Consider the following 13,898-nt stretch of genomic DNA (forward strand, 5'->3'; position numbering starts at 1 on the left):
TGAGCGCGACCAGCCCCTGTAGAATGCAAGCAGACATACAGAAATAGTGCGACGTTTGCGCGGGGCTAACCCATGCTGTGCTGCAACAGTGGACTAAAGCGCTTAATCCTCAGAAAGCCCTCTCTTGTGACAGGTCCCTCTGTGCCGAGTAAATGGACCCACAGGGGGGGTTTGCAGCTCCCTGTCAAGGAAGCCATCAGCACCGGGGAGAGGGACTTAAAGAGGGAAAAAAGTGATGAGAGGGGGCTAAAGACTCCGCGCTCCCTGCCACTCAACCGAGGGCCGCGGCGAGAGGCCTCACCCGCTAATGAGAGATGAAAGGAGACGCTCTGTTGCCGGGAGGAGTGGAAACGCGAAGCTTCCAGAGCCGCAGGGTGGAGCGCGGCTCGCTCTCTCCTCTCTCCTCTCCCACCCCTCCAGGGCCAGGTATTCAGTATTTATTACCGATACCACTGGGAGCAATTCGTTCCGTTAACAAGACACGGCTCATTATTTTATGAGCTGGCGTTGGGGAAAGGGCAGGGAGGGATATTATCCCTGAATCGCATTGTAAGCGGGCGCGCGGCCAGGTTAATTAGGCTTCCCCCCCGTGCGGATCCTGGCACAGCTCTCCAGAGCCGTCTGTCCAAGAGCTGTTTTCCCTGGAAGAGCTCACTGATACGGCAAAAAGGGAAAAAAATACCACTGTCAGCAGTCAGAGCAAATAGTTTACGACAAGCAGCTTGAAATCAGACATGCGAAAGTTAAAGAAGCAAAGGGAACTGCACCATACACCATAACTACATGGTGGAAACAGGGCAGATGACCATTGTGAACAAACATAAAGACACGGGACTGTTTGGTGCTAAAACCGACACCACCCAGCCCAGCCCTTAATTTAATATGGGACCCTCACCGGTCTGATGGCTCCACAAGGGTGAACGTTGCTGTTCGTTCACATCTGTGCGGGCCGCGGGGAATGCTGCAAGTTCTACGGCGTTATTCTCAGCTCAGTGGTTCGGTGTCGGCCCGTGCAGAGTTGCAGATATTTGAGAGGGAACAGAAGGTGTTGATCCGAAAGGGGCCGATTTCCCTCACTGAAAACAGCTGCTTTACTGTAAGGTGTATACTGTGCAGCACCTCCCCACCTCACCAAACCCCATCCTTTCCCAAAATGTAATCACTGTTTTCTCTTTTTTCCAAAAAAACCTCCTTCTTCACTCTCATGCATTCCTCTCTTAAAGCCCTTCAGAATCAAAGTCACGCCCTGGCACTCTGAGCATCCAGCACACTTGGCACAGCGTAAAAGTGAGACCTACATCATGTTCTACAATCCAGACTGTGACATCATCGATGTGAGACCCAGACCGCCTGGTTCCATCTATACCATCTATATCAATGCATGGCGAGGACACCGCTAGGCTGCTTGCGCTACACTAGACTATCAGATCAAAGACCCAGTATGCAGCCTCACAGCCTCCCTTCCCTTATGAACTGCTTGACCTGCATAGGGCTCGTTGTTGGGTAAAGAAAGCACACGTTACACGTAGCACGCAGCAAGTTTACTGCTTTTCCATCTCTGCAAAGCAAACAACAGATTTTTGTGTGGCATGCGGTACCTCGGGGGGAAAGGAAGCCCTGCCCCGATCGCTGCTCTGACTGAGAGACGTGCACGGTCTTATAAAAGATCAAGCCCCGGCAGCCGCGGATTCACGGAGTTTACACAATCCTCCATTTGCTAAACACACTCCGCTGAAATGCACTCCAGGAAAAGAAAAGTACGGGCAACAAAGGGGCTGTTTAGCGTGTTTGGAACAGAGACAAAAGCAGTCTAGGGCAATGCCATTAATAAAATCATTTGTGCTTTGCGCCATCTCATCTCCTGTGCCTCCTGTTGCGACTTGTAATCTGGAACCTTGCACGCATCCTCTATTAATAATACTGGATTGTATTTCTGAGGACTTTATGGGCTGAACAGATGTAAAGCAAGATACTTAAAAAGTTTACGATCTCATATACAGTATGTGTGAATTCCCGACATGTGCGTTCTCCTGAAACCCCCCCTATTTTAGGCATCAAACTGAAGATAAACTTTGAACTATCGGCCAAGTCTCTTCTTTAAATGGTTGAGCCTGACAAAAGCAATGTTTGTACAAACTGTGAAGCTTCAAATGAAAGTAACTGTTGATTTTCTCTGAATTCAGAACAGGCACAGATCAAAACTATTTCTCCAGAGAGTGAGTAAAAGGGTACATGTTCTGACCCGAAAGTGACGCCCCCTGACTGACGGCTGTCGCTCACTCACCCTGGCAGCTGCGCTCGTCCGTCAGCAGTTTGTGGCCCTTCTGGCAGCTGCACTCGAAGCTGCCCACCGTGTTCCTGCAGAAGTGATCGCAGCCCCCGTTGTTCTCCTGACACTCATCGATGTCTGCAGAGAGAGAAACAGAAATTCATTTTTTTTACTGCAACTTTGTGCTCTTTGCTCAACTCAAAGCCCCAGATCCCTCATAAGTGGAGATGCGCTTGCAGACACGAAAACAACGCTTAGTCCCATTTTTCCTTCAGTAGCATAAAAAGCGTTCACAAACTGGCGGTGTAATGTTAAAGCTTGCAAGCTGGGACTGGAGTAGCCCTGTCAGTCGATGTGAAGATGGCATCTTCATCTGCAGCTGGTTTATCACCACATTTCTCCCCCAGAGCAGGAGCCTTGAGGGGTTAAAGCACTCCAGTCAATGAGAAGCAGAGCTCCTCCACCCTCTCAGACAGGAGCCCAATATCTCACCCTCCTCCAGTATCCGAAAAGCAGGACTCCTCTGCCCAATAAATCCCAGCGGATATCCCTCAGATTCCCACAGAGGAAGCCGGGCCTTTACAGTGGGGCCCGGGTCATTTCAGGACAGTCTGACTGGAAGAGGGCGTGGCACTTATTTGCAAGAAAAGGGGACTCGGCGTGTCACCTGTTTAGTACGATTGGCCTTGTGGCGTCCCTTGTGATTGTCCCAATCCCTGCTGATTTGAAGTGCTTCTGCTATTTTTTTTTGTTTGAAATGCGCTTTAGGGAAAGAACACAGGAGGGCATTGTATAACTCAACCAACAACAAGGAGAGGGAAGACACTAGACTGTGAATAAGAACACACCTTGCCTCTGGTTGTAAAGTTTCACTAAAACAACAGCCCACATCAGACCTCACCAAGGCCTATGTAGGGTTGCAAGATGCTGGCGCATGTGTGTGTGTGTGTGTGTGTGTGTGTGTGTGTGTGTGTGTGTGTCTGTGTGTCTGTGTGTATACGCATGTACAGGCATGCTTATGCATGTATAATTGTGAGAGAAACAACGCTAAATCCTAACACCAGGTTACAAACTGGACAGGAGTTTAATGAAAGAACCTGCTTTGGAGCCAAAGCATGGCTTGGTTTTAGCCTTGACCAAAGCATTTAAACAGGATTACATGCGTAAATATTCAGCATTGCTGATGGTGAATATGGAATTACTGTATGCATAGTAAATTTATCTGGCAAAGGCAGCACGCAAAGCGATTAAAATTTTATAAAAATTAAAATAAGGCATGAAAATGATAACACAGTCCATACATATTGCCAAAATATCCTTTCACTGCTAGAGCAGGGTATATATTAGATTTATTTGGAAATTAAAGACCAGCATAGCCGCCAGCAGCTACGAAAATTTTAAACAATAACAGACACAGACATGCCATCAATCAGTAGAGGAATTCAGAACTAGAGTGAATGATAAGACATAAAGATACATATTTCAGAAACACAAAGAATAATTCAGTACAATTAACACGACACAGACATACACACGTTCCATCAGAGAGATGAAGATGAAGGGAACAGCTGGATTTCTGGCTCTGGCTCAGGATCCACAGAACTCTTACGCCTTTCGGGCGGGGCCGCCTTCATTTGGTGCAAAAATACTGTGGTCAGGGATTTTTCCCATCAACCACTGGAGCTCTCCAAATTCTGAATCTATGCCACCCTGATCCACCCAGGGCTCTGGGTGATGCTGGTGTGAGTCTGACTGCCATTGTCTAATCATGTGATGCTGTTGTCCTTGGTGCTAATGGAGTGTACGAACAGTCCCGTATGCAATAATTAATACACATTTAATACACAATCAGGGAACAATAAACAAAGAAAGGCCTTTACAGAGATCAGTGTTCCCCCTGACACAGCAAAACCGTAATCTGTCACTATGACTGTGACTGTCCTGGCGCAGCAATTCATTTTGATTCAGAGCCACAGTCCAGTCTATGCCCCCTGACCCAGAATAACAAACAGGTACTCCAGCCGTGAATCAGGAATAACAAACGATTGGGAGAGCCACGGATCAGGAATAATAAGCGAACAGGATTCCCCGAGGCTGCGCCTCTGTTGCCAAAAGCCCTGTCTGTTGGCGGTTCTCATTTCACGCAATATGTTCCCCCCCTCCGCACCCTGGTCTGGACGTCCCCCACCCAAGGAAGGGGAGGGAGGCTGGGGGGGGACAAAGCAGGAGAACGGCATAGCAGAAGCAGATTACATAGGATAAGCCCATTTTGATTGGTGTTCTAAGTGAAGAAAACTGCTGAAGATTAGCTAAAGCCTTTGAGCCGGGAGGAAGTCAAGCACAAAACAGTATGGGAAATGTGCCAGGGGAGGCATTCTGCAGCCGGGCCGAGGAATCGGGCAGCTTTAACAATGAGAGGGCCGGCGAGAAACCAAACGTCTCAGCTCCTCTGTGTACTCGGCTGGACAAAACCAGGCGCTTTTCCCAGGCTTACGTCGGCCACTGCTGTTCCTGTCAAACGGGCGGTGGGGGCCTCTCTGAAGAGCGAGGGGGGGTCCTCTTGTTAAAATATGTGCCCTGAGTACTTTCAGGATGGCACAACCCTTTGAATGAAAAAAAACTTGGGAAAAAAGTGTTAACTTATCTGAACGGATCTATCTGTAATTTTGCAAACAGCTTCAGCAAAAAAAAAATTATATAAATCCGATCAGACACATGAGCCAAAAATAATATGTAGAATGAGAGAATCTCTGGTTTCAAGGCTGTTATCTTTTGAGTGATGAAGACTCTAAGCCTGACTGTGTACCACGTTTAGGAAAAGAGGCAAAGCAACTGAACACTGTCTGCAGCTGAAGGGAGAGTGACAGAGACACTGGCCCACTCAGCCAACTCTAACACTAGCATAGGCACCCCCTACCACTGGACCTGACTGCAAACCCTGCTGACTAACCTCTCACTGAGGTAAAGAAAGGCCACGCTCACTTTCAAAATCCTGCTGACTAACCTCTTAGTAAAGTAAAGAAAGGCAATGCTCATCTTCAGATTATTGCTGTAATCTAGTAATGTACTACTCCCATTGCTGGTGGGCAGACTGGACAGTAACCATTTTTTAACCATTTTTTAGAATTATACTGAAAATCTATGAAGATGCCACACACACACATACACATTGTACCAAACATGCAGCCTTTTCCCCCTTCCATAAAACCATCCAGAATACCCTCTCTCATCACACCTCCCAAATGCTACACAACAGCTCCTCTCTCTAACACCCCACCACCCTCCCATATCCAAAATGTACCCAGCATGCCCTCTCCCCCTCCCTCCTTCCCTATCTATCCAGCAAACTCACAAAAATGTATGACTGTCAGTCAAACACCCACAAACACTGGCATTCCCACACATCTTTTTCTTGGTGCCTCCTTAATTACCTCCTTGGAAAAACATGTGGATAATAACATGGTATTAAATTGGCCATAATGGACCATTTGAGCTTAAATAAATAACTTGTGCATTTGAACATCTTGAAATGATAAAATCAGAAGAGAGAGAGAGAGAGAGAAAGAGAGAGAGAGAGAAAGAAAGAGAGGGAGCAATGTAGCTGAAAACCAATACTATCCTCTGTCATATTTGCCCTTTACGTTCCTGAGTCAAAATCCTATTTTATTTAATAACAAAGGGCAGATATGTCTTACATAGCATCGCTGTGCTGATGTGATACCCGAATTCATTTGATCTGGAACAAAAGAAATGATACAGTTCGGCTGGAGTCGAGCCGTTAAAGCACTAAGGTGGGCTTGTCACGGGAAATACATCCACAGAAAACCTGGAAAGGGAGGAGTTAGGTTTTAAAAAAATAACTTGTGGAGAAAGACACACAGAGTGGTCTGACCACAGACACTGCTTTCCACACAGCGGATTGACCACCGACACTCCTCTACAATCAGCGGTCTGACTTCTGTGGTAGTTCTGAATGAGTCCCTGATAAAGTGGTAAAACTGTGGTTTTGAGTTACTCTCTGATAGAGTCGTCACCTGCTGTTCTGAATAAGTCTCTGGTACAGTGGTCACAGCAGGGTTCTTAGTACTTCTCTAACACAGTGGTCACACTGTGGTTCTGAGTGAGTCTCTGACACAGTGGCTGCAATACCATCTGAGTAAGTCTCTGATGCAGTGGTCACATTGTAGTTCTGAGTAAGTCTCTGATGCAGCGGTCACACTGTGGTTCTGAGTAAGTCTCTGATGCAGTGGTCATACTGGGGTTCTGAGTAAGTCCCTGATGCAGCGGTCACATTGTGGTTCTGAGTAAGTCTCTGATGCAGCGGTCACACTGTGGTTCTGAGTAAGTCTCTGATGCAGTGGTCACACTGCGGTTCTGATTAAGTCTCTAATACTTTAATGTTTGTCAGATCTTGCTCCCCTATTGTTTACCTGATTGCTGATGCATCTGGAGCGCCAGGAGCCTGGTGATTATTCCCAACCATCCAACCGCCAGCCAGGCAGAGGTGCATTTTTAACGAGACTCCTCTAATTAGAACTCCTCACACATGGGCTGTAATAAACCCTCTTAACGAAGAGGAGAAATTTAATGAATGGTGACAGAAGACATGCCGTCTTTGTAACTCAAGGCAAAATACAAAATGAAAAAAAAGAAGAAGGTGAGAATGAACTCACAACACCAAACTGCCCTGAAGGTTAAAGAGGACAAAGAATTTAATCATTATTATTGACCAGCCAGAGAAAGCATGTTAACATTTCTATGATATACTAAGCATAGAAACATAAAGTCATATCAGTTATCGGTTATATATTTGGTGGACAGGCTTATCCTGGTTGACTTACATAGCTTGATATGAGAGACTGATAGAGACCACTGGGAGATAGTGTGTGTCCACTCTCTCTCCCACACCAGCAGTTCATTGCTTAACCTCCTCCTCTGAGATGCCACACCCGATCTCCCTGTTTATGACATGAGGGAGAGCTTCTGGCATGTGCTTCGAGACATCTGTCAGCACCATGAACGGACAGGTCCGTGTGGACTCGGATTGCGATGAGCTGTGCTGTAATAAAGACTAGCAGTGAAGGTCTTTATGAATAAGCAGCCCAAGTAAGCCCCTCCACACAGTGGATGTGTGTGTGTGTGCATGCACATGTGTGTGTGTATGTGTGTAAGCGTGTGTGGGTGTGCTCATGTGTGTGCAGGTGCACGTGCGTGGATGTGCGCGTGTGTTATTTGATGCAGAGCTCTTAAGATCTTAAGAACTGCGGAACTCTTGAGAACTAGGCCGTTCAGCCTGACTGGCCTCATCCATTCCCTGGAGAGGCACATTCTGAAAGCGCAGGGCCGCAGTTTGTCACCAAGCATAGCTGTCGCTGTCAGCCGCTGCCATCGACTGACATTACCCAGCGCCTGATCGATCACAGCCTCCACGCACTGCTAAGGCTGATCAATAACTCCATCAGTGCCCTGCTCAAACAAACATCGCCGGCCATTACCAGCATATAAACAACTGATTGATGCTGCCCGCTCGGAAACTCCAGAAAGGCACAGGACCAAATGCAAATGTTAGCATCCACCTCGGCCAAGAGCACCAACTCACACAATGCCCTGCTTCAGCGTTTCTGTTTAAAATAAAGTCAAAACCTAAAACCACAGGAAGCACTGCGGAATTCTAGCCAGTTGATTAAACTGAGAAAAGGCATTTTCAACACTTTAGATCCCACAGCTCACCACAAAAAACCTTGAAGAGAGGGCCAACGTTTTCAGTTATGTTCTTCAGGTCTCAATAATTGTCTCATAATAATCTTAGACATTTATGTCTAAGATGAATGTCGTGTGTCCTAAAATGATAAAGCAGAAAAAAGGGACCCGTGGGTTGTCCTCTGTCTTTCCAGGACATTCCTGAATAGGTGCAGTCCTCATGGCGAACAGACAGAAGGTTTAAATATGGAATGTACAGGCTGTGGAGTGACAACCATACTCACTGCACTACCCCAAGCCGAAGAGCAGCTGAACATGTACAGGTAGCTTCCTATTGGAGCACAGCAACACAGGCAGACAGACAAGCAGACAGGGGAGAGAAGTTGATCTCTTCTTCCCTGACAAGCATCTTTCAATTAGTTCTGCTGTTTCAGGGATAAAGAGAAGGATCAAGTGGAGATAGAGTGGCTTGTGTCTCAGTGCTTCTGGTTGTTACAGTAATGTGTCCGGAGATTTAAAGAAATATTTAGAGAAAAATTCATAAAACTAATACATTTGTGGAAACTGGACTCTTTACAAATAATTTGTAATGGAGACCTGAATGTGGCTTCCATAAAAAGCAAAGTTTTTGTTGATCAATCTCATCAACAGGCATCGAACTGCTGATCTCTCAGAAATGTCAGACTCAAGACCTCTGAATATTTTTCAAAGAATTAAATTGTCCATTTTATTAGCTTTATTTTTAAAAGAACTTCTAACAACATGACATTTATTAACTGTGGATATATCTGGTATTCTAGGATAAGAAAGACTTCTCTTGTTCAAAACAATAAAACAGCTCAAAGAATTTTTCCTGTAATGTTGTGTGTCATATGAGGTGAATGCTGTTTACTTATTGTGTGGGAATATTGAGGAACTTGATAAATATTAACATCTTGGACTTTGAATGCAGTTTGCTAACCTTACAGCTGCTGCAAATAGACAAACATTTTAACACAGTTTAATGGGGTGAGTGTACTATACAAACTGTAAATAATCCCCAGCGGTCTAATAAATGCCAGTTACTCAAATTGCACCGTGTCCGACACATGTAAATAATGGGAGTAATATACATTGCAAACATTTTTTTCAACCACAGGTGTCCATCTATGCACCGAACTCATTCTCTACACTTTCTATGCTATTTTATGACAGCCACATATTAATGTTTCTCTGTCCATTATGCATTCCATAGGTCTGAAGTGCTTTATAGCAGCTTTGCATTCTTAATTGTGCTCTTAGTCCACTAGGAGATAACATCACCCTGTGAGAAGTGCTAATTGTCATGCTGTCGTTTCGTCATGCTTGTTGTAATGTTTGCATGTGCAGTGCTGCTGCTGGAAAGCTGCTCTTGTGGGGGATTAATACAGCACATTCTATTCCATTCTATTCTCCTATATTCCATTCTGTTCTATTCCACTCTATTGTATCCCGTTCCGTGCTTTTTGCCCAGCGGGGCTCCCTCCTCCGGCTCTTGCACTGTAAGTCTTTGTGACTGGGGTGACCGAGGTCGTGTAAATCAGGCCAGAGCTCTGCAGCGCTGACCCTGCTCCGGTGCCATGTGCTGCGGGCAGTGCCCAGCCCCCCCCCCCGCGCGCTGCCCCGCTGAGCGCGTGTGCCAGGGCTCCCGCTCGGGATTCGGGTGAACCGGGCCCCGGGAGAGAGGAATGCAGGCCGGTGCGAACCTGCCTCGGGTGCCAGCACGCGTTATCCACCTGAGCGGAGCGGCCGGGCCGCGCGGGAGGGGGGCATAACTCATCCCCCCCCCCCCCCCCCCGCCCGCACGCCTGCAGATGTTCCTCCCAATCGCACATCTGGAAACATTTCAGAATCGCTTCTTTTCCTAACCCGTCTCCCCCCGCCCCCCCCCCCCCCCCCCCCTCTCTATCAGTCTACATGCAAAGCCGGCAATAAAACAACCCCTCCATTAAAGTGTCTGTCATCGGGAGAGGAGACACGGCTTGCCTGTCAGCCGGCAGATGAAAGGACATTTATCAAAACGTTTCCATTTAAACAGGCCCTAAATGGCTTGTATTGAGATGATTGTGCTGCGGGCGCCGGACCGCACGTGCCCAGCGGGGTTGCCATGCCCCCGCGGCTCACTGCAGCAGGCAGACGCGTACTGAACGCCTCCGTTAAAGTCAGCCACACCGGCCGCTATCCTATCAGCTTTATAGCTGCTGCTTTCACCCTTAACCTCTCTGTCATTAAAAAACGTGCGGCTCCAAAGCACGCTCTTCCATCAACACAGCCCACTGTAATGCCTGCACAGTAAAACAGCAAAGCCTTGTGAATATCCTTTCTCTGGAATGATCCTCTGTGATGTTATTTTTCTATTCTAAGACGACAATGTCTTCAAGAACATGATACAAGAACACAAAGATGATGGGGACAATGCCATTCTGTGGCAGACACTGGTGAAATGAGCTCCTTTTCCTTGTCGAACATCCCCACCAGTAGTTTGACCTTTGACCTCGCAGCTCTCCTACTCCCAACGCCCGCAATACAGACACAACGGTAACAGACAGATGCAGTTGCCAGGGGAACATTACCCCCCCACCACCACCCCCCACACCCCCACCTCCCCTTGCCCAGTCACTGTCCGAGGGACGTGTGTGCACAGTTTCCATAGCGACAGGCCCTGGTCAGTTTGAAGGCTCTGAGGAGGAAAGACAAAACCTGGGAGTTTCCTTCTGCAGGCGTCCTGCCAGAATCTGTGGCTGTGATGGACATGCAGCAGAAAACAGAGGCATGAAACAACCAGTTAAATCCCAGGTCAATTGGTTAATAGAGTATGGATATCTTGGGGATGTATGCTGGGTTTTCTGTGGCCGCAGCAGTATATATCTTGGAAAATCGGACTGCTATCTCTGATGAAATGTAGGCTTAGAGATACCCCGAGCGGGCAGTGCTGTGTATTCAAATACATAGCTGCAGTAAATTAAGCAACTTTTATAGCATTTTTGAGGAAAACCAGAAGTTTGGACGATACTTGCTTTAAGTGCATCTACTGTTTTATATGCTGTAAGTGAAACAAAGGACAGTGTCTGTAAAAAAAGCTACACAAGACATTTGCTGAGGTAAGTAAGTGAAACAGCATGATTATCATAGACCGGATACTGTAGATCAGTTTCCTCCTCACTATCTGACTCCAAATAATAAACTTCATGCAATGGCTGATTGATTAATGATGCAGCCATGCAGATGATACACTTGGCAGACTATACAATGCTAACTAGGAGACCTCACTGTCACAGACATCACTGACGCTGGCATTTACAAGAGAGTGTGTGTGTGTGTGTGTGTGTGTGTGTGTGTGTGTGTGTGTGTGTGTGTGTGTGTGCGTGTGTGCATGTATGTGGTCACGTGTGTAGACGTGTATGAAATAAATGTTTGTGTGTCACTTTGTGTCTGACTGTGTGTGTGAGTGCATTTGTGTGTGTGGAATTGTTTCTGGGTCAGGTGTTGAGGGCAGGTAGCTTTTTTCCTTTTTTTTGGTCTGCTGATAAATGGCTTGTCACATCCCAGAGAGGACTAACATCTCACACAATTTATTAAGCCCTGGGGTGAGGGCGAGCAAAATTATCTGGGCGGGGCCGAGCCGGACTGCCTGCCACAGGCTGAACATCTATCCGTCTTCTCTGCTCCAGCGACCCCCATAACCCTCAACACATCCAGCCCCCTCCCCATTCACAAAAATGAGAAAAAAAAACTTTTTCCTGCTTTTTCAAACATAACGTGCAGCCATGTCCCAGACACAAATCCCAGACAGAATGAAAGCTTACGTGAGCTGTCGAGGTGAGATTGATAATGGACACAAGAGGGAAAACAACAGGAAGTTAAGGCCAGTGTTTTAGCAGCTAACAAGAACAGCTTACAGTCTACTATAGCACAGCACCACTGCAGCATGAAACTCATTTACACCTGCAAGTAGGGAAAACAACCAGACAACATTACCATAAATATCTACAAACTGTGTTTCACAAAAATGACAACGCACAGCATGTATTGCAAGTAGTACAAGCTGTAACAAGAACCCGTCACAGACAGAGTCTATAAATGGTAGTGATATGATTCTGGAAACTATGGCAAAACTGGCCTGTAAGAAACAGTCCCCCTTGGGTAGCTCTGGTTCATTATGCCAGTAAAAACATTGGAAAACTTGGAACTAGAATGGTAAATAATAACAAACTCTCAGACCTTTAGACATTCGTAAGGTATGATATCTGAGAATGTAGATGTCCATATCCCGTCTTAACTCAATATGTGAAACAAGTTACACATTTTCAATCATTCAATAATTGCAATATCCGAACAGGGCCACTGTCATGATCTTGTGTTGGAAATTAAAAACTGTGAATTTGCTAGGTGCATTCCATATTGAAAATTCTGCCTCTGCCATTGTTTAATCTGTGTACTGATTTGCTGACTTCTTACGAACATTCTTGAAGGGGTGTGGCCTAACCAGAACATCCACAGCCAGCAGAGTAAAGCAGACAGCACTGGAACCGCTTGCTACCAACCCGAGTCTCCTTGACATAATCGTTTGTAACAGAATCTTCCCACCCAGTGTGTGCTCTCTCTGACAAGGCATTTTTTGAAACACCTGTCCTGTTATATACTGATTTCACAGCAAACAAAAAAAACCCCACAGTGACCAAAAGCATGGTGCCATGACCTGTGATGTCAGCAGTGGGAGGATGCACATAAAGGGGGATATCAAAGTACTAGCCCTTTGGAATCACTGAATACTAGTGGCATTGTACTACTGCCATTTAATGACTGAAGTGGAAGCGGAACATCAACTTGATTCAATTAAGCACCGGCCATGTTGAATTTCTGACTGAAGTTTCCGGCCCCCTTTTTTAATTATTACTTCTCAAAATGTCCCTGGGCACTTGTGTTGCGCAAATGCAGACGCGCAGGCCAGGGGCATGTGTGAAAACCGCACTTGACGGGGCCACGGCAAGGTGGCGTCCTCTTTGCGTGAGAAGTCTGCAGTGCGGGGCCCTTGGGCCTCACTGTTCAAACAGGCCAAAGTTTGCCCAAGTGTCTCGCTGCAGACCTGAGGCAGCTCCTCTCCAGCGTTTGCACACGTATGTGCGACATTCTCTCCCCACATGAAAGCCCCCCAGCACTCGGGCCCGGGAAGAGGTGGCTGGTCACATGATGGCCGCCGTGTAGCCATGGCGACGGAGCTGTCCCAGTCACACACACGTTTGCACGCACATGTTTGAGTTGACGTGGAGTTAACACCCCCCCCCCCCCCCCCAACCCCAAAGGATTCTGAAAAAGAGGGGGGGAGGGTTACAAAGCACCCCCCAACCCCCAGCACTTGAGGTATTCCTGCTATTTCGCCTGTGTTTTCCTCGTGTGAGAGTGCTCTGGAGAGGGCCGGGAGGTCACGGGTCTTTGTGAGTGGACGTAACCATGCCTCTGAACCTTCTCATTTGCCCATTGGACATTTCCCACAACTTGAGACAACCCATTACAAGGCTAGAAAGTAGAACTGCTCCCGGGAACACAGTCCAATCAAAATGATCTGAATTATGAATCACAAACATACACAAGGCACAAAGAGGCTTGCCCCCTTTTCTCTGTAAATGGTACAGTGCGCTCGTTTCCTTCAGGGCTGTGGACTCTGCAATCTGTTCCTGTCTTCAGCTCTTGACATTAACAAGGCTGCCTTCAAGCACATACCACCGCATATAAATTGTTTTATTTTCCACTGAGTTTGACCTAGAGGTCAAATTGTTGAGTACAGTATTTATTTAGAGAAACCCTCCGCTATTTTGTGTTAAGATAATTTATCTGGAGCTCGACTTTGAAAATCAAGGCATGTAGAAAAAAACTGTTATTGGTGTCACTGAGGAAACTCGGAAGTAGAATG

At 46.7% G+C, this 13,898-nt stretch overlaps 1 protein-coding gene across 4 annotated transcripts in view; it reads right to left on the reverse strand.

The window, feature by feature from the left end:
- Positions 1–13,898, reverse strand: part of scube1 (signal peptide, CUB domain, EGF-like 1) — an 87,424-nt gene that overhangs the window by 20,039 nt on the left and 53,487 nt on the right. For all 4 annotated transcript variants that reach the window (XM_036520174.1, XM_036520175.1, XM_036520173.1 and 1 more), the window contains one exon: positions 2,285–2,407. In XM_036520174.1, coding sequence (XP_036376067.1) covers positions 2,285–2,407 — 123 coding nt within the window. The remainder of the gene's footprint in view (positions 1–2,284; positions 2,408–13,898) is intronic.

Source organism: Megalops cyprinoides, chromosome 25, assembly GCF_013368585.1.
Source record: "Megalops cyprinoides isolate fMegCyp1 chromosome 25, fMegCyp1.pri, whole genome shotgun sequence".
Classification (NCBI taxonomy): domain Eukaryota; kingdom Metazoa; phylum Chordata; class Actinopteri; order Elopiformes; family Megalopidae; genus Megalops; species Megalops cyprinoides.